This window comes from Phoca vitulina, unplaced genomic scaffold (assembly GCF_004348235.1).
Source record: "Phoca vitulina isolate PV1807 unplaced genomic scaffold, GSC_HSeal_1.0 scaffold9, whole genome shotgun sequence".
Taxonomy (NCBI): domain Eukaryota; kingdom Metazoa; phylum Chordata; class Mammalia; order Carnivora; family Phocidae; genus Phoca; species Phoca vitulina.
In genome coordinates this window covers 28005438-28031449 of record NW_022589712.1, presented here as the reverse complement: position 1 = coordinate 28031449, position 26012 = coordinate 28005438, and the positions used below count along the sequence as shown (strand labels likewise).

At 41.3% G+C, this 26012-nt stretch overlaps 1 protein-coding gene across 9 annotated transcripts in view; it reads right to left on the bottom strand.

Moving 5' to 3' along the window:
- Window positions 1–2493: 2493 nt before the first annotated feature.
- The window catches only part of MAP7 (microtubule associated protein 7), a 169863-nt gene continuing 146344 nt past the window's right edge, over window positions 2494–26012 (bottom strand). For 8 of the 9 annotated variants that reach the window (XM_032407808.1, XM_032407809.1, XM_032407812.1 and 5 more), the window contains 9 exons: window positions 22452–22567; window positions 21834–22117; window positions 19623–19881; window positions 18326–18497; window positions 18002–18103; window positions 17557–17607; window positions 17388–17445; window positions 14606–14708; window positions 5606–6521 (listed from right to left, as the gene is read on the bottom strand). In XM_032407808.1, the coding sequence (XP_032263699.1) occupies window positions 6269–6521; window positions 14606–14708; window positions 17388–17445; window positions 17557–17607; window positions 18002–18103; window positions 18326–18497; window positions 19623–19881; window positions 21834–22117; window positions 22452–22567 (1398 nt within the window). In that variant the 3' untranslated portion in view covers window positions 5606–6268. Of the gene's footprint in view, window positions 4329–5605; window positions 6522–14605; window positions 14709–17387; window positions 17446–17556; window positions 17608–18001; window positions 18104–18325; window positions 18498–19622; window positions 19882–21833; window positions 22118–22451; window positions 22568–26012 lie in introns of those variants that run through there. The other variant, XM_032407806.1, reaches the window with a different exon arrangement.

Below are 26012 nucleotides of genomic sequence, written 5' to 3'. Positions count from 1 at the left end.
GCTTCTCCCTCTCCCACTCCCCCTGCTTGTGTTCCCTCTCTTGCTGTGTCTCTCTCTCTAATAAATAAAATCTTTAAAAAATATATAACAAAAAACAAAAAACAAAAAAGCATAGTGGCACTCAAGGCCACTGTTGGAAAAACTGAGGTTTCCCACCTTCCGGGGCAGGGTCCCGCCTACCACAAGGATCTCAGACTAAAGACTAAAACAGGGGCGCCTGGGTGGCTCAGTCGGTTAAGCGTCTGCCTTCGGCTCAGGTCATGATCCCAGGGTCCTGGGATCGAGCCCCGCATCAGGCTCCCTGCTCGGTGGGAAGCCTGCTTCTCCCTCTCCCACTCCCCCTGCTTGTGTTCCCTCTCTTGCTGTCTCTGTCAAATAAATAAATAAAATCTTTAAAAATAAATAAATAAATAAAGACTAAAACACTTAACATCTACTGGACAATTACCATGTGTCAGAAACTTACATTTACTCTCAATCCTTGATAACCACTAAGACAACCCAATGAGATGGGCACCGTTCTCCCACATACAGGTTAAGAAATCCAGACCCCGAGCACACAGGCAACTTACCAGGCCTCATGCTGCCATCATTGCAGAACTGGTCTTCAGACCTATTGTAATACCAGGTGTTGGCTCTTTCCCATTCCTCTATCACTTCCGACATTAGGTCCCTTCTTACCCTTTCCTTTCAGTCTTCTGTAAGGTGTTAGAGAGCCACTAATTCAAAAGCGGTTGTCAGCACCACTACTTTTTTCGTGTATATTTTTAAACAGGAATCAAAATGTTTTTCTCTTTTGAATGTTACCAATCTTGGCACTAATTACTAAAAGTACTTTTGACTTCTAAAATTGTACTCAAACAACATAAAAACCCAAGTAATAGTCACCAAGGAAATAGTTACTAATGAAATGTTTTATTTGTAATAATTTAAAATTGCACCTTCTGTTCACATGCTGATCCTTTTCTCTCTCTTCTTGCAAGGTCTTTGGAGTTTCTCCCCCAAACTAATGAGGTACCAAAGGATGTAACAAAATGACAATCTTGAGTACTTCTGAGCAGGCGTAGGTGTCTGTTGAGTAAAAACAGGAGTTGGGTGGGGGGCATGAAATTTTTTCGAAGAGCATCTTTAGAAGTTTTTTAATTGCTTTTTGTAACTTGATCCGATAGCCGTTTCATCATGCCTTTTCATGTTCTATGCACAATCGAATGTAGGCCAAGAGTCAAATTTCCATCCATCAAGAAAATGCAAGAGGCACCTGGGTGGTTCAGTCGGTGAAGCAGTGGACTTTGGTTCAGGTCATGATCTCAGGGTCCTAGGATCTAGCCCCATGTCTGGCTCTGTGCTTAGTGGGGAGTCTGCTTGTCCTTCTGCCCCTCCCCCCAGCTTGTGCTCTCTCTCAATAAAATCTTTAAAAAAATGCAAAAGATGGGAGAATTTATTGGTGTCTGTTATATTTTAATATGCAGTAATTTAACTCCAAAATGCTTTAGTATCAACTTTGTGATGTACATGTCCATGTAACTTTAGTCTTACCCTGGGGCTAGGTCAGATAGCATTCGAAGGACTCCAATCTGGTGGCTGGGTGCTTTAAATATTGTCATCTAAACCTACACCAGTGTTAATCAGCATAAGGGAGGTTAGTAATTTTTTATTAGTGAATGGAACTTGAAAGGTAAGTGGTTGCCTAGAGAGATAGAGGCAAAATACATCAAACAAGGTATAAGAATATGGCAGACCCTGCAAGTTTAAGACTTTTGATTAGTACTTCAGCTCTAGAGCTGTTTGCTCCTGTGCCATCCTTCCACCACCCCCACACATTTAAGATTGCATTGCCTGTTTCAGTCGGGTTACTTCTGCCTTCAGAGTATCACTGCTTCTGCTTTACTATGAATCTTTTGGTCGAGGCGTCTGTGGGATTATGAGCAGAGAAGGAATTATCCAAGCTTGCCAAAGGCCCTGCTTGCTAATAAGCATAAACATGTTCACGTGAAAGAACTCTGTTTTAGATTTGCTTTTATGGTAATATACCACCAGGGAACGCGGTTAGGCAAGAGGAGACATATGGCCTTACCCCGTCCAGGAAAAGCGGGCCACTCTTCTACCAAATGAACTTGTGATTGGTGACTGCATTGGCCTAGACAGTCTACAATGGTGTGACAAAGAAACTAAAAGCCCATCCACCCTCATTCCATGCTGAGGATCATATCTGATCCCTGAGCACTGCCCTTGATGTAGTACCTACTAAAGATCTCTTTATGATCAGCGGGGTGAATACTGACATTTAGGAGCTGGAGAGAAAGCAATCAAGCCATTGTAAAGGTCCAGGTCATCCTCTGGTAATGTTGTTTTTAAAATATAGTTAATTTTACGTGTGCCTAGGTGGCTCAGTCGGTTAAGCATCTGCCTTTGGCTCAGGTCATGATCCCAGGATCCTGGGATCAAGCCTCTTGTCCTGCTCCCTGCTCAGCAGGGAGTCTGCTTCTCCCTCTCTCTAACCCCTCTCCCTGCTCATGTTCTCTCATGCTCTGAAATAAATAAAATCTTAAAAAAATAAAATATAGTTAACTTTATATCACTTTTAATTAAAACTTGATTACTTAGAAGGCTTTCAGTCTGTTAATGATGGCTCAAATTCAAAAACATAAATGAAACCAGGAAAACCTAGCCAAAATAGAACTATTGTTCTAAATAAACCTATTCTATATTTCCGTTCAGAGGAAGCTGGGGAAATGTTACTGAGATTGAATGAAGGGCAATTTGAAAACTCAAGACTCAATCAGAGTAAAGTTGTAACATATGAGAAACCTAAAAGTAAAACTATGTCAAACACATTTTTATTTGGTGTTTTGTGCTAGATCGACTTAAACAAATAAAACAACTTTGTTGAACAGATTTTTTTTTAATATGACTATGCGTACATGGACAACTGAGAATAGGGAAAAGCCCCAAATCAATGTTTTCACAAATTACAGCTGTTACTATAGCTTGGATTTTAATAAATGAAGTTTCTCATTCAATATAGATTAACCAATCCCTCTTAATAAAACCAACATATTATACTGCTAGACGTTTACCTTTCCAAACACTCCACAAAAAAAAAAAAAAAAGTGTTCCTTCAGAGCCCCCTCTCCTTTAATATTTAGTTATTAGTAGTTTCTAAAATGGTAAAATAAAATTGAATTATATTAGCAAATGAAAGTGCGAGTTTGCACAGCTAAGCTCAGCAGTAAAAGTGAAGAGTGAAAAGTCAGAGCTGATGGGTGCCACGCAGAAGGAGGAGGTTTGTGAAGGGGTCCTGCACGGTGCTCTGTGTGCTAAACATAGTCAACATTCCATCAGGTCTTCTTTGCTCTTAAACGAGCAAAACCAAATTCTTTTTTTATTTAAAGAAATAGTAAATCTTTACTCCCCCCCCCGACATAATTTGTGATCAGGTAAGGCAAAGGTAAGTCCCACCATCACTGGGGACAGCAGCAATGTACAGACGTCAGAAATAGCCCTGAATCATCACGAACATTCTCTCATGGTAACATAAGGAATGCATCCAGTAAATCAAAGTTTGCAATGTTGTCACGTTGTTCTAATTTATTTGATTAGTTTATCTGGAAAAACTTTATAAATACATTATTTAAGAGGACAGTCTATTTCCTTGCTCTGAAAAAATAATGTTTCTTTTTCACATTTTAAAACTGTTTAGTATGTTTTTGCAAAAAGAGATGCAAGAATGTGACAGCTGGGTTTGCAGAATGTCCATGTACAAATTGCATTTACAAGAACCTGGTAATCTGCCTATAGTTTGCTTCTACAAATAGAACTCTTTGCAGTAATATTTAAACAGGCTTAATTTAAACACCTCTCCTATTCACTCTACTTGTAGAACAAAGAGGTACTTATTTTTCAAGTATTACATTGTAAAAGGTAAATTTTTTGTGCCAATTTTATGTTAGCTTTTAAAGACCAACACATTTATATGAAAAATCATGCCTAGTCAGCCCATTTTTTTTTAAATAGCCAAATGCTCTCATCTTTTAGAGAATGCAGAAAAATATTGATTTGCTAAGAAGGAGCACACTGGAAAAAGCTGTTTGAAAGTACTGAAGAACAAGGAACATTTTTTTCTCTATTGGCGAAAATTATTAGAAAAGCTATCCAGTCTGTTGTCTTTAGCTGGTTTTAATAAAGTCTTTTCAAAATGATGGTCAAGAAATCTTTAGAAAACTGGAGGAGGGGGATGCTCCTTTATAGCATGGAAGGAATTCCATTAATTGTAGAAATTCTTTTTAAATTTCTGCTTTGGTTCTTCAGAAGAAATGCTCATATAACTTCTATATTAGGAGACAGAAAAAAGAACAGATTAATATTTATCTAACATTTTGTTTCAAGAATGCTACGGTAGTATCTTACATTTCTAAAACTTTGCCATGCTTTTCTATACATTGTCTTATAAAAAAATAGGTGATTTCATCAGAATCTTATATTTTAATGAACTCTACCACTAGCAGGAAAACACATGTCCTTTTCTTTACCTTCAATTTAGGCTATATCATTTACTTTTCTAAATGACATACATCAGTTGTACTCTCCTTTGATGTTAGAGACTTACGTTCATTGGTCTTGTATCCTCAGCACCTGATGCTTCAGGCTCCAAACATATGGCTAAATAAATGTTTGATGAAAAACAGTCATGACCCCCAAAGAACCCTGACACCGCCTAAGGTCACAGACACCTGACTCTGCTCCTACAGAAGTTACACAAGGGCAGTAACAGTGAGAACGGAATGGCAGGGAAATCAAAAGGTGAGTTAAGGCCTGTTATGTGACACAGAAGGTCATCTGGGTGTCCCTCGCCTCTCTGTGAATCTGCAACATGACGAGGTAGGGAGCTGCACCAGGAGTGTTTCCACTAACATACAAATCATCAGATTATTCCCAGAGTCTTAAGAATGAGGACGTCAGACCTGGGACAGGCCGTATAGCTTCCTTCTACGATCTAGAGAAGGGGATCGTAAAGTGAAGTTAGACTCCCAAGGTCAGTCTATTAGAGAAGGAAAAAAGGCTAGCTTCATTTGGACAGGTGCTTCAACACTGGCTTTTCCAGCCAATTAAAGTGGAAAATAGGAGGTAAAAGTTCACAGATGGAAATCTGAAAGACAAAACAACTTGACCACAAATAATTCTGCACTGACTCCGTTAAACATGCTGAATTTGGCCAGCTCTGTTCATAATAGTATAAAGAGATGCTAGTCCATACATGAAAGTGATCTGCTGGGAAGAGAAACTTGACAGAACTCAAAGAGGTTTGAGAAGAACCAGAGCTGAGATTATTCCACCTAATTCTGAGACTGATGAGATTGTGCTGTTGAGTTGTTGTGACTCTTGAGTTGGTAACTTTTTTTTTTTTTTTTTAAAGATTTTATTTATTTATTTGAGAGAGAGAGAATGAGAGAGAGGGAGGGAGAGCACAAGAGGGGGCAGGGTCAGAGGGAGAAGCAGACTCCCTGCTAAGCAGGGAGTCCGATGTGGGACTTGATCCCGGGACTCCAGGATCATGACCTGAGCCGAAGGCAGTCGCTTAACCAACTGAGCCACCCAGGTGCCCTTGAGTTGGTAACTTTTGATGTTGCTCCTTATTTCTCTGGGTCACACAAAGCTATTGTTCTTTTTGCACAAAGACTTCAGGTCAAGGGTGAGTCCCAGAGACAGTATGAGAGAGTCGCTGGTCGTTTCAACAACAGCAACAGGCACTCAACAAAGGACAGAAGACCACTGGGTTCATGAATTTTCTCCTAGTTCTGAATATGGGTCTCATTATCTAAATTCTAACGGTCTTATTACATTTAAAAGGGACAACAGTATATCATCTAAGCTGCTAAACCTGAACAAGAGAAAAATGGGAGAACATGATGGCAGTCTTCATATATCTGAAGAGCTGGGAAAGATGAAACAAACACCAGGGGGCAGAACTAGGCCCGACGGTCCCTAGGTTATGCTGGGGCATTAAAAGCTTGTCTTTATATGAAGCATGTTCTAACAGTGTGTGTTTCTGGGCAGTGAGGACTGCTCTGTGAGGAGAAGGTGATGGACATCCAGTGGGTGATGCAGACTGGATTTGCACACCTAGTTGGGGGAATAGGAGGGGCTCTAGAATTTGCCCAATCCAACTCAAAATTCAATTTCTGTGATCCTTATACAATCTTTTCCACGTGGTCCCTGGAAGAACAAAGCTGCCCTAGTCACACTGCACAAGGTTCGTTCCCTCATGTGGTTACCGAAGGGAGCTCGAGGCAAGCTTACCTGCTGTCTGTTGTGTTTGAACACCATCTACCTGAGGCAGGGGCCCAAGTGTCCCTTCATCATCAAAGGCCAGAATTGGATTCAAAGGAATTTCTGGGCTCTCGCTATTGGCGACATCTAATCTGGATGGTTTAGATCCAATGGGTAAGTTTATAATTTCCTCGAAATTTTCATTCTGAACAGATACTCCATTTTCACTTGGTTGTTTTTCCAAATTGGGAGTACTAGGGAATGTGAAAAATCAAAATTGAAAGGAGTTAGCATTAAAACTGGAAAAAACATTTTTAAAACAACCAAAAACTATTTTGTAATAGTCATTTTAGAATTTTATTTATTTATTTTAAATATTTTATTTATTTGACAGAGAGAGACACAGCGAGAGAGGGAACGCAAGCAGGGGGAGTGGGAGAGGGAGAAGCAGGCCTCCTGCCGAGCAGGGAGCCCGATGTGGGGCTCGATCCCAGGACCCTAGGATCATGACCTGAGCCGAAGGCAGACACTGAACGACTGAGCCACCCAGGCGCCCCCATTTTAGAATTTTAGAATCAAATGTTAACACTGATTGACCACATCATTCACAAAAGTGGTGAATTTTGACATATTTGCAATTTTACACTTATTTTTTAAAAATCTTTTTGTTATAAAAAATTTATCAAATGGAACAAGTTATCAGTTAGAATAGATCATTATTTTCAACACACATGTAACAATTTCTACCACAGGCATTTTCACACGCCTTTGTTTGATAAACAGTAGCCCTTATTAGGTCCTTTACTTCAAAGATGAGGGGATTGAAATGTGGGGGTATGGGGACAATCTGTAGAGTCACAGAACAACTGAGACATAGTTCAAACTGAATGTATGCTCTACTGAGCTCTGGCGATGTGTTCTGTTCCTTATGCCATTTTGTACAGTACCTGGCTATTCCAATGCTAGCCTTTCCTGGGTACCTCCAGCTTACTAAAACGTGCACGTTTTTTATAGGTCTATTGTTTAAGACCAACCTTATCTTTACCCCTTAAATCTGCCTCTGACCCCAACTTGCTTCTCATTAATTCATGCTTAATATCTTGGATTTATTTTTGAGGTACATTTAATTGGCCACCAAATCATTAATTTTCTACTTACAGTTTCTCTTAGGTTTTTCCCTCTCTTTAGAAGCTCCATAACCAAACTGAAAGCCTTTTATATGTTCATTATTATGCTTTACAATGCAGCAGAAACAATACAAATGAATACAATACAAGATTCACTTTATCTGAGTGCAGCAGTAAACATATATTTGCAAGCTTCATATTTTGTTCAGTGCTCAGTTCGTGTATCAAAAAAAACCCTATTTGACAAAATTCTAGAGTTAAAATTTTCAAATGGAAAAGACTAACCATATGAAGCAAAAATTGTGAAGGTCTTAATTTCTAATACATACTGATCATCAATTGAATGTTTAACTATAGGTCTATGGAAAGAGGCTAGAGATCAGAAAATCAGGTCTGTAGTATAATTATAACGCCAACTGCTTGAACTTTAGCAAGTCAATTCACCTTTTTCTGTCTCCTTCCCAAATGGTAACATAAAGCTAATGTACATCCAATTTTTCCATTTGCTTTTTATTTTGAGGAAACTGCTTTTTTACCATTGAAGACATAGTTTACCTAATTCACAAGAAATAATGATTTTCGGGACACATTCTAAAGCATTTCTGATTTAGATATTTTGGTATATTTTTGTTAATTAAAACTTTTCTTGGGAGCCTGCCTGGCTCAGTCGGTTAAGCGTCTGCCTTCAGCTCAGGTCATGATTCCAGGGTCCTGGGATCGAGCCCCATGTCAGGCTCTCTCTGCTCAGTGAGGAGCCTGCTTCTCCCTCTCCCTCTGCCTGCCGCTCTGCCTGCTTGTGTGTCTGCACTCTCTCTCTCTCTCTCTCATTCTCTGTCAAATAAATAAATAAATAAAATCTTAAACTTTTCTTCTGGAAAAAAAAAATCTGTCCTAAGTGTCTCACAAGGTATTGCAGAGTACATTGAAAGTACTATTTGTAAAAGTCTGTGAAAAATAACATAAAAACAGTGTACAGACTCAGAGTATGATGGCGATCTTTTGCTATTTCACCAAGGGGGCTTGGCAGCACAGTAGTGATGTGGGAGCGCATGCGTGTGCGTGCCCGACACCCACTGTTCTAAGTGACTGGATCAGCCACCATACCCATCCTCCTGATTCTTTTTTTTTTTTTTAAGATTTTATTTATTTACTTATTTGAGAGACAGCGAGCGCGTGAAGAGAGATCACGAGCAGGGGGAAGGGATAGAGGGAGAAGCAGACTCCCTGCTGAGCAGGGAGCCCGATGAGGGGCTGGATCCCCAAATCCTGGGATCATGACCTGAGCCGAAGGCAGACGCTTAACCGACTGAGCCACCCAGGTACCCCCCGTCCTCCTGGTTCTTTCCCAACACTGATGGGCTCTCTGTAACCAGGGAAACGGTTTTAGTTCTCATCCCAAAGTGATCTTCAGTAGAAGTTTCAGCAAAAGGTAAAGAAGAGGAATGCATCTCCAAGCCCCGTTCCTTGGCCACCTCAACTGCCATCACCTTCTAGGCTTGCATGTGCTAACAAGTTTTAATGGCCACGCCAACCCAGACTTGAGTCAACAGCTGACTTCATTTTCCCCTCCCACTCCTACCTGACCTCTCCACCCATTCTTACTTGTTAGCAATTAGAGGAATTGTGCTGTATGCTTTGGATGGCCAATTATTAAATGTTCAGAAGATACTGTGACCAGCAGAAACTATAAAACTGAAACTGAAGTCACTGGGGTTAGGGAATATGCATCTGTGTGTCCTCTCAGGGTAAGATCACCAGCTTCTGAGGTCCTTTTCTTTGGCTATACTCTGGCAGCTGAAGCTGGATGCAAGTGTCTTGAAGACTGTGCACTTCGCTTGCTAAAATCTACCTAGAGGGGGCACCTGGCTGGCTCAGTGGGAGAAGCATGCAGCTCTTGAACTCAGGATCATGAGTTCGAGCCCCACATTGGGTGTAGAGACTACTTAAAAAATAAAATGAAAAATAAAATTAAATCTACCTGGGGAAGGAGCTGAGACCATGGTGGGAATCTGACAGTCCATACGGCTTACTGTGGCCAGGACCTTATTCTTTCTTGATGTTTGTTATCATGGTATAGCAAGTACCTTTATTGTTTTTTAATTTTTTATTATTTTTTTTACAAGTAACTTTAAAATTAAGAGTGATACATCTCGGGGCACCTGGGTGGCTCAGTTGGTTAAGCGACTGACTTCGGCTCGGGTCATGATCCCAGGGTCCTGGGATCGAGCCCCACATCGGGCTCCCTGCTCGGCGGGAAGCCTGCTTCTCCCTTTCCCACTCCCCCCTGCTTGTGTTACCTCTCTCGCTGTCTCTGTCAATTAAATAAATAAAATCTTAAAAAAAAAAAAGTGATACATCTCTTTCTGTTTGAATGGTAAGGGCTTGGGACTGTTACTTTTCCTTTAGGGCAAACTAAAAACAATGATAAACTCCTAAGATTTGAAGGAAAACCACTAGGTCAAAAACCAGAATTACTACATATCCCTTAAGAGTGAAGGATCATTCTCTTAAAAGTGAAGGATCTTAGCCTAGGGCATCTTATTAGCAGGGTAGGACAGTAGCCCATGAGAAGTTTTCAGCTTCTAGAACAGATTCTCTGTTGGGGGTGGAAGAATATATCAGAATGACCTGAGAAACTTAAAATAATGTCTTCCCTCCTCCACACCCCATACACACTTGTACGCACACATTCATCTGTGTCCTCTGTTTCTTGTTTCAAAGTAAGTTTCTTATCCACAAATAAACACTCTCCTCCATTCTATGGGCTCCTCCCTCTACAAATACTCATTCTCAAGAACCCAAAATGGTTTTCAGAGTAAGAAATCATCCTGCCCAGGATCATATATTTCTTTGCATCTGCAAAAGCTGGCCAGACTCTTGGTAACTCCAACCCTCTTCAGTCTACCTACTGCCAGTGGGGAGCCTGTTGGGCAAGGAGAATTGCTTTTAGGCTTTAAAAGCATTGCACACCCAAGGTTGAGAACACTAGAAACCACAGGGGCCAGACAGGTCACTCAGGCCCCTCAGGGCTGAAGTCAGGTTCAGGGTGTTCCTGGTGTAGGGTTTCTCTGCACCGGGAACTGCTGCTAGTCCTCACTGCTAGAAAATACCAGGAGGATGCTATCACCCCGGGGTGCTGCCAGGCAGTTTGCTGACATATCCCCAGGGGTGGATGTGGGGAGAATGTCACGCAGCTCATGGCACTCATTTATTTTTCCTGAAAAGAAGGTAAACCAATGTATTAGGTAACTGAGGCATTAGGAAAAGTTCACTTCTCTGATTCTGAACTAAAAGTACTCATTCTTCCGAGTGGCGTTTTCTAGTGAAAACAAACCCTGCCACGTGCTTACAGCATTCGCCGTGGTAGATTTCCACAGGGGATCACCCATCTCACATTCTTCAGAAGGGACCCTGGGGATCTCCAATCAGTGACTTAACTCACAGTAAGTAGGCTGGAAGGATCTATGCCTCTACTCTGGGTGCACGGTAGGGTATTTAATAAACATGTGAACTGATGACGAGGATTATGGAATGCTTCATTAACCATAATGCACTGAGGTGAAAAATGATGATTTGGTAATTCAAGGTTGACTTGAAACTGGGGGTAAAAGGGAACATCCATGGATGCGATTTATTTGTAACTTTAAAAATCTTTAACAGGGTTTCAGAAGTGAAACTGTTTAAAAATGTGAGTCCCCACTGAAGCAAAGGGAATGTGAACAGGAAACTGTTTTAGGGAAGGGTATGAGCAGGTCCTTCTCCAGGTGGAAAGAGTATGAGTGGCAGATAGCCTCAGGGGTCTGTGCTAACAGCAGGGTTATAATAATCTGGAAGATAAGTAGAAGGAAAAATTTAAGTATCCAGATAATGATTATTCTGGGAAATGCAAGTCCTTGAGGATAACAGGAAAAAAAATCTTCAAAATGTAAGCAATGTAAAGGGCAGAGGGGTTTAGAGAACCACTGTAAGCTGAACCATCCTCAAAAGATGAAGAACTATCAGTGACAATGGACGTAAGAGATCTTGCAATCACTAAAAACTGGATCCAGGTGACACTGATTCCTTATGTTTTTATGGTTAAAGACGAGGCCAATAAAATGCAGGACAGGAGAAGATGGGATATAAGATACAACATAAAAGCACTTTTCTACATTACACTGCAGCTACACCAGCGTGCTTTGTCTTCTGGACACCGTACCTTAGAAGGATCAAGATAAAGAATGTCTAATATTTGTCTAGTACAAACAGTTTTCAAAGCTCCTTCACAGACAATACTTCATTGGACCCTCCGGTACCTTGAGGGAAAGACCTCTTCATGTCCAGACGTGACATGAATCTTACTTAATCTACTTAAGTAGGTTAATCCCAGAGTCACTGAATTTCTCAGAGATAAAACTGGGAATCCAGCCTGGGACTTCTGGTTCTAAAGCTCTTCTTCCTCAACCCCACGCTTGTGCTGAAAAATCTCTAGAAAATAGGACTCAAATGACAAAGAGCTGGAGAAGGAGCCTTTTTAGAGGTAAGGTAAACCTGTCAGGTTTGGGGTTTTTTGGTTTTTTTTTTTTTGCCTCTCAGCTCCAAATTTCATCCTTCAATCTTGCTCTGAAACTGTATGTGGGCCCTTTAACTAATTTTCCTTTGCCAGCTGGCACGATCTTTAAGCTTCGTCCTTTAAGGCTGCCGGAGAGACACGGCACAAGGAAAAGTCTGCTTCCTGGTTTGGCTGCGCTTGCTCGGCAGGCTCCTGCAGCACACACACTCCCAGCGTCTGGCTCCTGTGTGCGTGAGGCTGCCTCGGCACCCAGCCCCTGCGGCAGGAGGGGCCGCCCCCAGCACCTCCCAGGGCCAACCTGTGGCAGACAGAGTGCCTGTACTGGGACACCTCCCAGTGAAGAGCTCTCCTAAGCATTCCAGAGGGTAGATACTTGGCAAGTTCCACCACTAAGTTTCTTTCATAAAAGAACTTCTCCACCATCCAGTGGGTCACAGCCATACCCTCTCCCACAGGGTCTGGATGGAAGTCTGGGGAAGGGTACTCTTCCCTGGGGATGGCTCAGGGATGTGGCTGCTCCTTAGACCTGCTAACCCTGTAATCTTGAGTTCTCTTTGCTTCTTACTAGCAATCTGTTGTTACTTCCATCCCAAGTTAGAGTTAATTATTCTTGATGTTAAACTTTCTTATTCAAATTCATTTGCCTGGTTTCTCTCTCCCGACTGGACTCTGACTGATAGACAAAGTGTAGGAGGAATACTTGCTTTATAAGATGAAATCAAAAAGAGAACAGAAACAAAATCTATATAATTACAAAAGGTATGGAAATTCTGAGAAAGGAATAACTAAAACCTAGTTTCTGACAACCATGGGTCCAAACTTTGAAACTGCAAATAGGTAGCTCTAAGAAAAATAAAAAGTGCTTTTTGTTACTGAAGAGATGATGCTAAGTGGAAGTACACATTGTTTCAAGATTGGTGTGGATAAATTCAGGGAAGATAAATTTAGAAATAGAGGGAAGCAGGGTTTCTTACGCTACATATCATAAACTATGTATCATGCAATGGGGAACAAACTTAACAGCACATTAAACATTCCCTAGAGGCCAGGGTCATTCTGAAATGGATTGTATTTCTCAAAATGGGGTCCAATTCTCTATATGAACTTTTACAAATATATGTTTTCATTTTGATAAAAATTTAAAAAAAAACTCCAATAGAATAGTCTGATCATCTACATGGCTGACTATCATAAAGCTGAGTTTAGTGCTTCATTATACATTAGTATTTCAGAGCATACTGTACCAGCTTATGTGGCAAGGGCTGATGACAAATGAACTAGGTTGAACTGGGTATATAAATATTATGTCAGTGCCAAGTAAAAGCCAAGGGACCTCACGGTACACTGTATGAAAAGAGATTTAAGGTCTGAAGGCAGTTTAAATAGAGAAAAGCAATGGGTGAAATAAATGATCAGAAATAGAATTTTACCATCTCATTTTACATAGTAAAATTATGTTTTACGTAATGATTAATTACTCGATGATTTTACCACTGAAAAAAGTCAGCTAATGTAAACTAATATTATTCGTCAGATAAAATTATCAGTGACTTAATAAACCTGGTCCTTATAATAATGGGGTTCTCTCTGTGATACTTTTTATTCTTTCATAAAAGTCTCCTTTTTTTGAAGTCAGTGAATTGAACATCATAAATTATAGCAGTTAGGGATGAATATTTTATTTGAAAATCAAACTAATTAAAAGCATAAAATATCACTTAATATGGATCTTAGGTGATGACAATAAATTTATTTAACCTGGTTGAAAGCTTATTAATAAGCTCTGTCTCAGAAAAATTCTTTTCTTTGGTATTACAGTGGGAAAAATAAAAGATTTTATTGTCCTAGAAAGATACCAATGGATGTCTTATGACTATGCACTTCTTAGAAGAACTTATCTTTGCATTGCTGCCAATATCATAAAACAATGGGCAGTGTGTGTTTTAGATTAAGAAAAAAATCAGACCTTTAACTCTCTGATGCAGCAAACACTCTGGCATTAGAGACAGGAAAACTCATAAAAGAATTAAGTAAATTAAAAAAAAAGTCACAGGTGAAATTTTTTAACAGTGTAACAAATACTTCTAAAAGTTCTCTATGACTGGATTTTTAAGCACAGGTTAGAATTACCCTGATTTTTTATTTTTGAGAGTGTTCTTATGATGCTGTCAATATTAACACCAAAGAAGAGAAAGGCAATCTTTTTTCAACCCACATTTCTTTCTTGTCTGCTGTTAGCAACTGTTTGTTTCTTCAATAAGAAGCCCTACTACCAATATCAGAAATACTGGCATCCAAATTATTTTACTGTAGAACAAACCTGTGACAAACAAGAATATTATGTATGGTGAAAATATGCCACTTAAGGGTGTGAATATGGTCTAGATCACGTTAAATACATACAAATAAAATGCTTCCCTGCAATTTTCTTTAACAGGCACACACAAACCTAACCATCATATTTAAAGACTCAAGAAAAAAAGACATTTTCCCTTTCTCTAACTACAGAATTACTAGCTCTACCAAAAATTAATGAACCCAAATGAAAATGAATCTTAATGTTAAAACTTTGAAATTCTGTCAGGCCTAGGAAGTTCTGGTGGGATTAGTGCTTTGCTCTCATGTGTATCAGTAAAAAGGGCCCAGTTGTTTAACTCACCTCTCCACAGTCACTGTCGATTGGTGTGAGGTGACCGCATGTGGGCTGCTCATTGGTTCTCCATTTCCTGGAGAGTTTGTCATACATGGAAGTGCAGATACCACTGGACACAGCAAAGAAGATGGGACAAACGGTTACTACTACTCTAGTATCGAACCCAAACCCCAGGAGCCAGAATGCCTAGATTTATGTCCTGGCTCTGCTACTTACCGGCTGTGTGACCTTGGGCAGGCCACAGACTCTCTGTGCCTCAGTTTCCTCATGAGTAAGAATAACTACCTCACAGACTCCAGGGAGAATTAAATGTCTTAATATATGCAAAGTACTTAGAACAGTGCCCAGCACAATGTAAGGGTGGAAACCACTGTTGTTATTATTTTTGCTTGCACTAAATTGACTTTGGGCAAAAAGTATATAATGTTCAAACCAAAGCAATTGATGAAGATAGCAGTAAGCTAACTTGATCAGGCTGATGGTGAATATCTTCTGAAGGATTCAGAGCAAATCACCATGAACTACCTTAAGTGATAAAAAATAATTTTTAAACTCAGTTTAGTTCTAGTCGCACTTAAAATGATAGGGATTTCCATGAATGGAAGGCCGGTGAGTTGTACTTTACTATGCCACCTCGTCCTTCAATGCTCAGTGCTGTAGTCCAGCTTAAGCCAACAATATTGATGACAGACTCCAAAATCTAAGCCAGGGTTACTTAAAGTCCTGTAAACCTTCATATAGGTCAGAGTTTCAGGGAAATTTGTGGCAGTTTATGGTTTCAGCTTGACATGAAGGAATAACTGAAATATAATTCCAAGGAAGTGTTATTTCATAGCCTGGCACAAATTCAGTAAAGCTGCCAGAGGTCCAGAGAGTCTGATAACTGAAGAAGTTATTAATAACTTTATTAAAGGGGCCAAAATTCACAAAGCTGGTAATAGGCAGCCTTGGAGATTTCTGATAGATCTGTAAGCTCACCTGCCTGCCTGCCCTAGAATTCTCTTTGGAGCACTGGCAACACCATTCAGCCCTCAACCACACATGGGACGGGGGGAAAGAGGAATATTTGTTAGACAGATAATCCCTCAGGCCTCTATTTAGCAGTATTAACTCAAACCAGATTTATTATGAGTGTTGATAAACACAGATATGATGACTGGCAAGTTGCACCTTCCCTCTTGCTTTTGTTGATTCTCAGGCTGAGGTACAAAATCTTATTTTGTAATATGTATAATTTGTATAATAAATATTGAAAGAATTAATATAAGGGGAACAGCCAGGAAGGGGAAAGATGTAAAAACAAACAAAAAAATAAGGAACCTGGCCATGCATTAACTATAGCAACAGCCCCTCAAAAAACCCCATGTTGGTGCAATTTAAATCCTAAAATGCTCATTCTAATGACTCATGGGGGGTTGTGCCTACGTAAAGTCTTCATGAGTTACAACATTTGTGAAGACAACCTGTTAAAAATGCAATGGGGTTAACAGGCAACCATTAGGGTTATTCTCCAAACAAATATAATTAGGGCATCTTGAAAAAAGCATGAAAAGTTCACTAAGAAGGAATCATGACATAGAGAAACTAGGATAGCCTCTTTTGAAATAAAACCGAATCCCAAGATACCAACATATTACTTTTGAAAACCTCTAGAGTTTACAGAAAAAAATTTTTTTCACATAAATCATTTCATTTGATCTTTAGTCTTGCAAGAAAAAAACAGCAAAGAGCTTGTTTTGTGAAAGCATCTCTGGTGCTCTCTTGTCATATTGATATTGCAGATGAGGAAAGAGGAAGAGTGCATGATGAGCTATCTACCAACCACCTGTATGTACAATCATGAAGACTATGTGGGATCACAGAAGAATCATAAGCTTGGACTCCAGCTGTATGAGCTGGGTCTGCCACTTGAGTGAAGAACTCCTCGGGGGAAGGGACCTGGCCTGGCCTGTTCACACTGAATCCCAGCACCTGCAACAAGGTCTGGCACGTGACAGGTCTCCAAAAATGCCTGCTGACCTCAAGATAAAGCAGTTCTACCTCACAAGGCTGCAGCGGAAATTAAAGAAGAAAATGTATGCAGGAAGTACCAGACACAAAGAGACCATTTAATAAATATTAATTGAATTTGGGTACTAACACACTAAGGTACATTTTATTTCAAGCAAATTTGGTTTAAAATCACCAAGAAATTAATCATCTCTGTCCAAAGCCTATAGGTATCAACAACTTTCTAATGAAATTTCAACTAATTTCTAATTTTAACTCTATTCTGAAATCAGAAGTTAAAAAGGTATAAATTCTTTTGTGAGAACTGCCATAAATACAAGTTGTCAAAATGTGTTTAGAGTCCTTAAGAGCAAATACAAATACATGCTACTTTAGCAGACAATAAATGATAAATGAAATTTAATTTTATAACACAAATAAAATTCTTCTAATCGTGTGTGTATATATTCAGATGTGTACATCTCTTTCTCTATAGGCATAAATCTATATACACATAGATATATACAAACATATATTCACAAATATGGATATTTGTAATGTAACATGATTTAAAATATTAAAGCACACTATTAGAGTATAAACAAATGTGAAAAAAAATCTGCCAGAAATGTGAGAGTTTTACATAAGGCGAAAATCTGTGGACTAGATGACACACACCTAAGCTTCTGTAAGTCAATGAGTACCTTTTTTCCCCCCAAGTCAAAGAATATCTTGATCTCTAGAGAGTCAATCCAAAAATTCTATATTTGAATTTGTTTGAATTCACTGAAGTAAATACCTGGTCCTCCAGGGAGAGCTCCCTTGGTTATATCTCCATTTCTCTGATCAACAGGTTTCTACCAAAAAAAAAAGAAAAAAAAAAAAGAAAAAAGAAAAAAAGACTTTTTAATGTTAAAGTTAAAGAAAAAAAATCTATTAAGAATAGTTTAAAAATGGCACCTCAGTACCTTATCTGTAGCTTCTGTTCTCCTGGTTCTTTTCATAATCTCCTCGAGTCGCTACAAGAAAGGGAGAATTGAGCAAAGGGGTCAGAGAGGGAAAGAAGGCGAGCCTGGCACATTTCACTGACTAAGCAAATGGGTCATCCAAACACGTCTGTTACTGTGGGCAATTATAATACCCACTGCTTCAACTTAATTGGCATTATTCGCATCAAGCTGGAACTGACTTAAGCCACACGAATCGGAAGGAACTGTTTTTGGTGGGGGCCGCACTATGAAGACAGATTTCTTTGGACGAGATGATTAATATTGGGAGCTACTTTAGTTAATCTGGAATGGGCAGCACGCATTTGCTTTCTGAGAGCGGTGAGCTAGTCTCCTGGGCTTGGGGCTTCAAGTCTGGGGAAGAAGGAACAATTAGCATCCCAGGCTCTGTTCCAGACGCGGTCACCTTTTTCCTTTCCAGGCGCTCCTGCTCTTCTCTCTGGAAATGCTTCTCTCGCTCCTGCCGAACCCTCTCTGCTTCCTCACGAAGGCGAGCTTCTTCTTCCTTCTGGAAACAAGAAGTGGGCCTGTGCTTCAGGCCGGCAGGGCCTCCGGCCGCCCGCATCCGTCCGGGCGCCCAGAGGCGGAGGCTCGGGGGTCCACGGGGCAGGTGCGGGATGCGAGCGCGCGCGTGCGCACACGAGGCGCGGGGCCTTGTACCCCGCACGCCGTGCGCTGGGCGCTCTCCTCCGCTCTGAGCGGGCCTGGCCCCGGCCGGGCGGGCCCCTACCTGCTTCTGGGCGCGCTCCTGGTCCTCGCGCTCGCGCCGCTCCCGCTCCTCCGCCTGCCGCCGCAGCTGCTCTTCCCTCTCCCGGGCCTGCTCGGCCTCCAGCCGGCGGGATTCCTCCTCCCGCCGAGCCCGCTCCTCCGCCACCTTCTGCGCCAGCTCCTCTCTCTTTTGTCTGGAAAATGACACACACAAAGCAGAGATACATTGGGCGGGGGACTCCCTGAAGAGAGCCTAGAGTTTGTGGTTGCGGCCTGGGCAGTCTGTTCTGAGGAAAATCTCCATGGGACACGCTCAGCATGCTTTGGGGACAAAATGAGAAGCCACCCTCTCTTCTTCCTCCTCATTTTCCCAGCCTCACGTTGCCTCGTGATAAACAGAAGGAAAATGCAACCACTAATATTTTGAGGAGAGCTTGTTTTGTGAAAGGATGTGCAATTTAACTATCTTTAAAGGCTAAGACTAGTTTTATCCAATAATGGGACATTTTAGTAATGAATTTGAACACCCCCCCGCCCCGGAAATCTTTGCAAATTAATAAAGGTTACAATGTTCTGTTACAGGGCAGGACGAAGACAGACTATGTAAGCTCCCTGCTGTGATCAAGTGTAGGGTATGTCCAAGGTTGCTGCCCAGCACTGGGGCTGCGATCCTCCCCCGAGATGCAGTTCTGCTTGTCTGAAGAACAATGTCCTTGACAAATTGCTTTTATTAGCCGCAGGAGGAGGCCAACTAAGCCAACTGTCCCTAGCATCCTGCCCAGCAGGCCATCATGGGGCACTTAACTATCTCACCCAGCTACTCCCTGAGAGTTCTATCTGGAAGAAAACACAAGCTTTTACTATGCAGCTTTAAAATGATTATTAGAAAGATAATGAGGAACTATGGAGATTAGAAATATGTTCAGTAAAAAAAAAAAAAAATCAGACTGTACAATTGTACCTCTACTGTGGTTAGAATTACATAAACAGATGTCTGTGTGTGTGTCCATATTTATGTACGTGTATAAACCCCTACACTGTTCAGAGACCCAAAATCCACTTTGCCAATTACTGAAAACTGGTAAGATTATGGATAGATTTTTTTCTTTCTTTAAAACCTTTCTCCATCAGTGTTGTACTGTCATTAGAGTAAGAAAATGTGATTTAAAAAAAATCACTTAGTGGTCAGAGGCATGATTCTGAAGCAACTAGTCCATTCACCTTCATCACTACCACCACCTCTTGTCTCTCAGACTGAAGACTTAATCCAAGGTAACCCCAGGATGGCCCTGCTCACTGAGCAATGGTCACTCCTTTACCTTCCCAGCTCTTCCTTCTCCCTCTTCTCTCTTTCCTCCTTCTCTCTCTGCTCTCGGGCCAGCCGCCTCTTCTCAGCTAGCAGCCTCGTGGCCTCTTCTGGGTCGGTGGTGCCTGCGGAGGTCTTGGGAGAAGCGGCGGCAGTCACAGTGTATGGCGAGGCTGGGGCTGACGCTGGGCCTGGGGCTGGGGCTGACGCTGGGGCTGGGACCGGCGCTGGAGCGGGGGCCGATGCTGGGGCTGGGGCTGGGGCTGAAGCAGCTGTACAAACAGGTACAGGGAGAAAACCAGTTGGAAACAAAACCCAAAGAACAAAACAAAAACTAGCATTCCCCACACCCCAGGCCTAGAATTCATCATTATAAAAGAAAAGGGAATGTTTATTACTGTGTGTTCTCACGGTTTCACTGTATTCTATTTGTAACCAAGCAACAGATAACAAAAAGGTGCATGTGTAAGTGAGACATCCAACAGAGCTGACACTCTGTCACCAAGTCTTATTTTTATACAAGTTAATCAGTTAACAACATATATCAAATGTGTACTCAGTATAGAGCCTCACTTTAGGTTCTGTGGGAAGTTATACTCTGAGCAAAAAGAAGATGAGATCTTCCATTTGTCTTTCATTACACTTAAAAAATTCCTTCTCTTTAGTGACTATTCATTACTAGTGGACCAAAGCCTTTCTATGACCATCCTCAGTGTCCTTGCCATGAGCCCAGATTCAGGCTGGGAAGATGACACCCGATGAAGATGAAGTCCCTTTTTGTCTACCTAGAGCTGTCTCCAGGTCTGAGATGGGAGGAGTCAAGGGCCTCTTCAGGAGCCAGCACTCGTATTCCTTACGCATTTGGGCCTCTGTGGTCTGTCCTGATGCCAAGATGCAAGATGGCAGTACAAGTCCTCTGACCTTATCCACATTCAGGAAATGGCCTAGAGAGCCACTCTACGTGGCCAGGAGTCCCACCTAGATGCTGCGCTGGGAGGTGTGATCTCTGGTATTCTAGACCCTTCTTTCAAGATTAACGCATTTTTCTTTGCCCCCAGGACACTTTTTGGCCTTTCTCTCCTCTCTCTTTCCATGCAAACAAATATTGGACTCTTCTACTGTCTAACAACACTGTCACTTGTTTTGAATTATCTATTCTTTCTCTGTCCCTGCCCACATAAGTCTCAAGGAGAAAACTTTTGAATGAAGACAATTTTCAACAAAAAATATTGAACTCCTAGTTCCAGGTGATTCTAAACTTCTAAAAAGCATCTGGTTTAGCCTGGCAGAGACGAGATCCACTGGGTCTTTTGGAACGAATTCTGACCTCTGTCAAGCACCATAGGCTAGCCGGTGGTCCTTCAACTCCACTATGCACAAGATAACTGGCCATTCTGCATTTTATCTGACAATTCTGCATAGGAATTGATTGATGAGCTTAGTGTCTTTCAGAGTCCCTGGATCCACCACATACCTGGATTCAGTAGGTCTAAGACAGGGCCAGGGCTCTGTACTTTGAAACATTACAAAAGTGGTAAATTAAAACTATTTCCATAAACTCTTTGAAGATCTTTACTCTAAAAGGGCGAGACTAATCTCATTCACTGGAGTATGAGTTGAACGTAGTCACTTGCTTCTAATGAACAGAATCTGAAGAAATTGTGACTTCTGTGTGTATGACTTCTGAGACTAGGCATAAAGGATGTGGATTCCTCGTGAGGCTCTCTCTCAGATCACACTCTCTGGGGGAAGCCAGCAAGCGAGTCCAGCAGACAGACTGAGGACATCAAGCAACCCTATGGGGAGGTTCATGTGCCATGAAATGGAGCTCAGCCATGTGTGTGCATCATCTTCCAACAACCTAGCTAAGCTGCTTCCAAACTCCTGACCCAAGGATCTGTGTGATATAACTATTGTAATAAGCTGCAAAGTTTTAGGTTTGATTTGTTACACAGCAGTGACTAATACAAGCAATCCTGAGGCAGGTGCTCTGAACACCACATTTTGTGAAAAACTGGACTCGGTCAATAAAAAGAATCATAAGTCAGACCTGAATTAATATGCTGTGGCTCCAGTGATAGGCTTTTGATTGGATATTTCTTTCTTTATACGTAAGAAAACCGCACGTAGGAAAAGTTCCCCAAACTAACCTTGGAGTAAAATTTCTAAGTCCCCCAAGAAGAGCAAACAACCCACACTTCATCACAAGGCAACAGAATCTTACCAGGAGCAGCCTCGGGCTCGGCAGGTGTCCCCTCTTCAACTGTGGCTTCTTCCACCTTCACTAAAGGTGTTCTGCCCTTAAGTGATGGCTCATTGGCAACATTCTGGGGTTCCCTCTCGGGGTCTTTCCTCTCAGGTTCCACTCTGACTTCTCTCTTGACAGGGCGGATGTTGCCAGGGGATGGGGGCCGGACCTGAGCAGGGGCAGCTTTGACTGATCCGGGAGGCAAGGAGGAGGTTGGCCTGGGTGTGCCAGGCAGATGAGGAAAGGATCTGGATGGCAGCCTGGGCAACACACAGCAGAAAGAGAATGGGAGCCATCAGAACAGGCTTTGCCAGACCCTTCCTTTCCCCACTCCTCTACCACGTGAACGCCAGCACGAGTAAGGAAAAGAAACGAAGATACTGAGCAGGTGTATTTGTTTTTTATGCGGCAAACACAGAAATATTCACTTTAGAGACTCATTCCCATTTCCTTTTTCCTTTCTTACAAGGAAAAATGTTAGTCCCTAAGTCAATGCTAAACAGCATGGAGAGAATGAATAGTTTGCTTTCAGAGAACAGAGGCTACAAATTCTTCCACATGGGCAACCCAGCCAACCTCTTAAATTTTGCTTACCAAAGTCGGGAGGGAGCTGGTGATCTTGCTTTGGGATGAGAAGGAGATAGCGCTCTCCGAATGCCAGATGGGGGATGGAACGGTAGGTTTTCTCTGTCCCTCTCTCTTTTATAGCCCTAAGTTCGGAGACACACAATAGTTAGATTTTGCTATGAGTGGGACAGTCCCATTCACAGTATTTGATAGTGGAGCTGCAACCCACTGAGTGACTTTTTGGAAAATTTCCAGTCTTTGTCATTTATATCCATTCCACTCCCACAAAAAGCCCTTGTTAGCTCAAAACCTGAATCTTATAACTGAATTAACACCATCTGACACTAATAATAAAGTTCTGGATGTCTGATCTGGAGTTAAATTTGTTAAAAAAAAATTACACTTATACTCTTAGAAAGCACCTATACTTAACTTTGTGTCTACAATCACCTGGGGCAAAATCTCTCATTGTCTTGTTTAACCCACACAAATATCAAAATAAAAGTCACTTCCATTTCCCCCTTGCCCTCATTTTAATTCTTCAGCATTTTTTTTCCTATGTTGGAAAATACCATACTCAGCCTTTTTTTAAATTTATGTGTCTGCTACATCAGACTTAATTCATTTTTTCCCTTTATACTGATACTATATAAGTAATTCCTTTCTAGGGGGCGCCTGGGTGGCTCAGTCGTTAAGCGTCTACCTTCGGCTCGGGTCACGGTCCCAGGGTCCTGGGATGGAGCCCTGCATCAGGCTCCCTGCTCCACGGGAAGCCTGCTTCTCCCTCTCCCTCTGTCCCTGCTTGTGTTCCCTCTCTCGCTGTGTCTCTCTCTGTCAAATAAATAAAATCTTTAAAATAATAATAATAATTCCTTTTTCACCTAATGGCCTTTGAAGGAAGAGTCAGGTTTAAGGTGAAGCATTTTAGCTATTTTCAATCTTCTTTAGGGATAAAACTGAAATGGGAGAGTGGGTCAAAACATCATTTCTTTTCTAACTGCATACTAGAAATTTAGCCAGGGAGGTGATACCTTTTCCAAGTCAAAATGAGCAAACGGGAACCCAGAGTGTTTGGTAATCTATAGTCAACCAAGACAAAAAGACAAAAACAAAAACAACAAACAACAACAACAAAAACCGCACAGAGCAAGGAAGACTCATTCTAAGTATCTAAAACGTGCCAACAGTGTCCTGGGATGGGACTGGATACTCTCTGGAAGCACCTGTGTGAGCCCCTGTCAGTACCTTACTCTGTGGGACCCTTGCAGGAAAGCAGACTGTGAGAGGCCAAGAGAAGGGACAGAACTTTATCTATTTTATCTAGCCGCAGGGCCGAGAAGCTGGTAGTGTACCCTTTCTCTCTCCTTTCTGCCTGGTGCAAGCATCCACTCCCTTCTACCTTCCTTCCCCCAGCCTTGTTCCCCTTCAGTGTCCCTTGTAATTGCTTCTCTCCACTTCCCTTAGTAGCATCCTAGTGGATGGACTGGGCTAGAGGTGCGGGGAAAACAGGAGTATCAAATAATACTCAGTGTCTTCCCAGAATTTCTAAATAAAACAAACGAAGACTGGGGCAGGAAAGAGCTTTATAAGATGTGTGTCAGCTCTCTATCACCTGTGGCTGCATGACCAGCCTTTGCCCCCATTTCTGGTCCCAGAAGGTGGGAGGTGGGGCCTCAGAATGCAGCTACTGTCCCTGGTGGCGGAAGTGGCGGCCAGCATAGGGGACACTTCCGGGCGCGACACTGCGGGCAATCACGTCTCTGGCGTATCAGTGCCAGAGCGAAGGCCGGGGCTCTTCCCAAGGGAAGATGGGCTTAAGCACCTCAAGTAGCTTTTTTTTTCCTTTCTCCCAAAACATTTTACTTTGGCTGAAGTCAAATTAAGCAGACATCTGAATGGGAAAATAAGTCAGGAAGGGTAATTTGTGAAGTGGAGGAAACAGGGATGAATTTCATCATCTGTGTCTTGACAAGACAGGCATTGAGGGAAAGAACCTACAAAGAACTGTATAATCCTTCCTTTTGGATTAAAAAAAAAAAATTAAAGTGCTATTGAACCAATTCTTTCTTTCCTAAAACTGCCCTCCCTTTAATCACCTTAAAGGGGTAGGGAAACAGGCAAAGAGGTTTAGAAAAATGTTCGGTACTTGAGACGACATCCTCAGGCAGGTAGATGGTTTTACCCTCTTAGTTTTTTTAGGTGTCTTTTCACTGGTCTTGTCACCCAATCACCTATTTGGGTACCACACATGTAAAGGCATTCCTTATCCCCCCCTCATCTGAGTTAATAGCCAGTGGTCTGTGCAATAATCTCTCCTATCAACATTTTCCACAAGGTTAATGTGGAGCACACACGGCAAGGTGCATATGTTAGCGGACATTGTACCAGCAGGACAAAGACTTTGATTTTACAATTAGAGTTAGGTTTAGAATACAAATAACGTTCAAGAGAGACAATATAGACCGATACTCCAAGGCCTGCTGTCCAATAGAACATTCTGTGATGACAGAAATGTTCTACATCTGTGCTGTCCAATAAGCTATAGCCACTAGCCACATTTTGGTCATTTGAGTTTAGATCTAAATGAATTAAAATTAAATAAAACTGAAAAGAAAGTTATGAAAACATTTCTATTTATAATAGCATCAAAAAGAATTAAATCCTTAGGAATAAACTTAACCAAGAAGGCAGAAGACTCCTACACTGACAACTAAAAGACATGCTAAAAGAAATGAAAAGAACATAAACGGGAAGACATTCTGTGTTCACAGACTAGCAGACTTATTGTTAAAATGCTGATACTATCCAAAAGGTTCTACAGAGTCAAAGCCACCCTATCAAAATCCAGTATCATTTTTTGCAGAAATAGAAAAATCTATCCTAAAGTCATATGGAACTTCAAGGGACCCTGAATAGACAAAACAATCTTGAAAACAAAGAACAAAGTTGGAGGTCTCCCACTTCCTGATTTCAATATTACGAAGCTACAGTAATCAAAACAGTGTGGTACTGACATAAAGAGAGACATGGAGACCAATGGAGTCGAGAGCCCAGAAATAAATCCTTATGTACATGGTCAAAGGATCCTCAATAAGGGTGCCAAGACCACTCAGCGGGGAAAAAGACAGTCTCTTCAATAAATGGTGCTGGGAAAACTGGATATCCACATGCCAAAGAATGTAGTTGGACCCTCACCTTACACCGTATACAAAAACTAACTCAAAATGGATTAAAGACCTAAATTTAATGCTTAAAACTATAAAATTCCTGCAAAAAAATGGGGGAAGCTTCATGATGCTGGATTTGTAATGAAGGGTTGCTTGGATATGACACCGAAAGCACAGGCAATAAAAGCAAAAATAGACAAATGGGCTGCATCAAACCTAAAAACTCGTGTGCATCAAAGGATTCAATCAAAAGAGTAAGAAAGTAAACTACAGAATAAGAGAAATACTCGCAAATCATATATCTGATAAGAGATTAATATCCAGAAAATGTAATATCCAGAATATGTACATATCCTACAACTCAACACAAAAATTAAAATTAAAGATTAAAACAAATTAAAGAATAAGATTAAAAAATGAG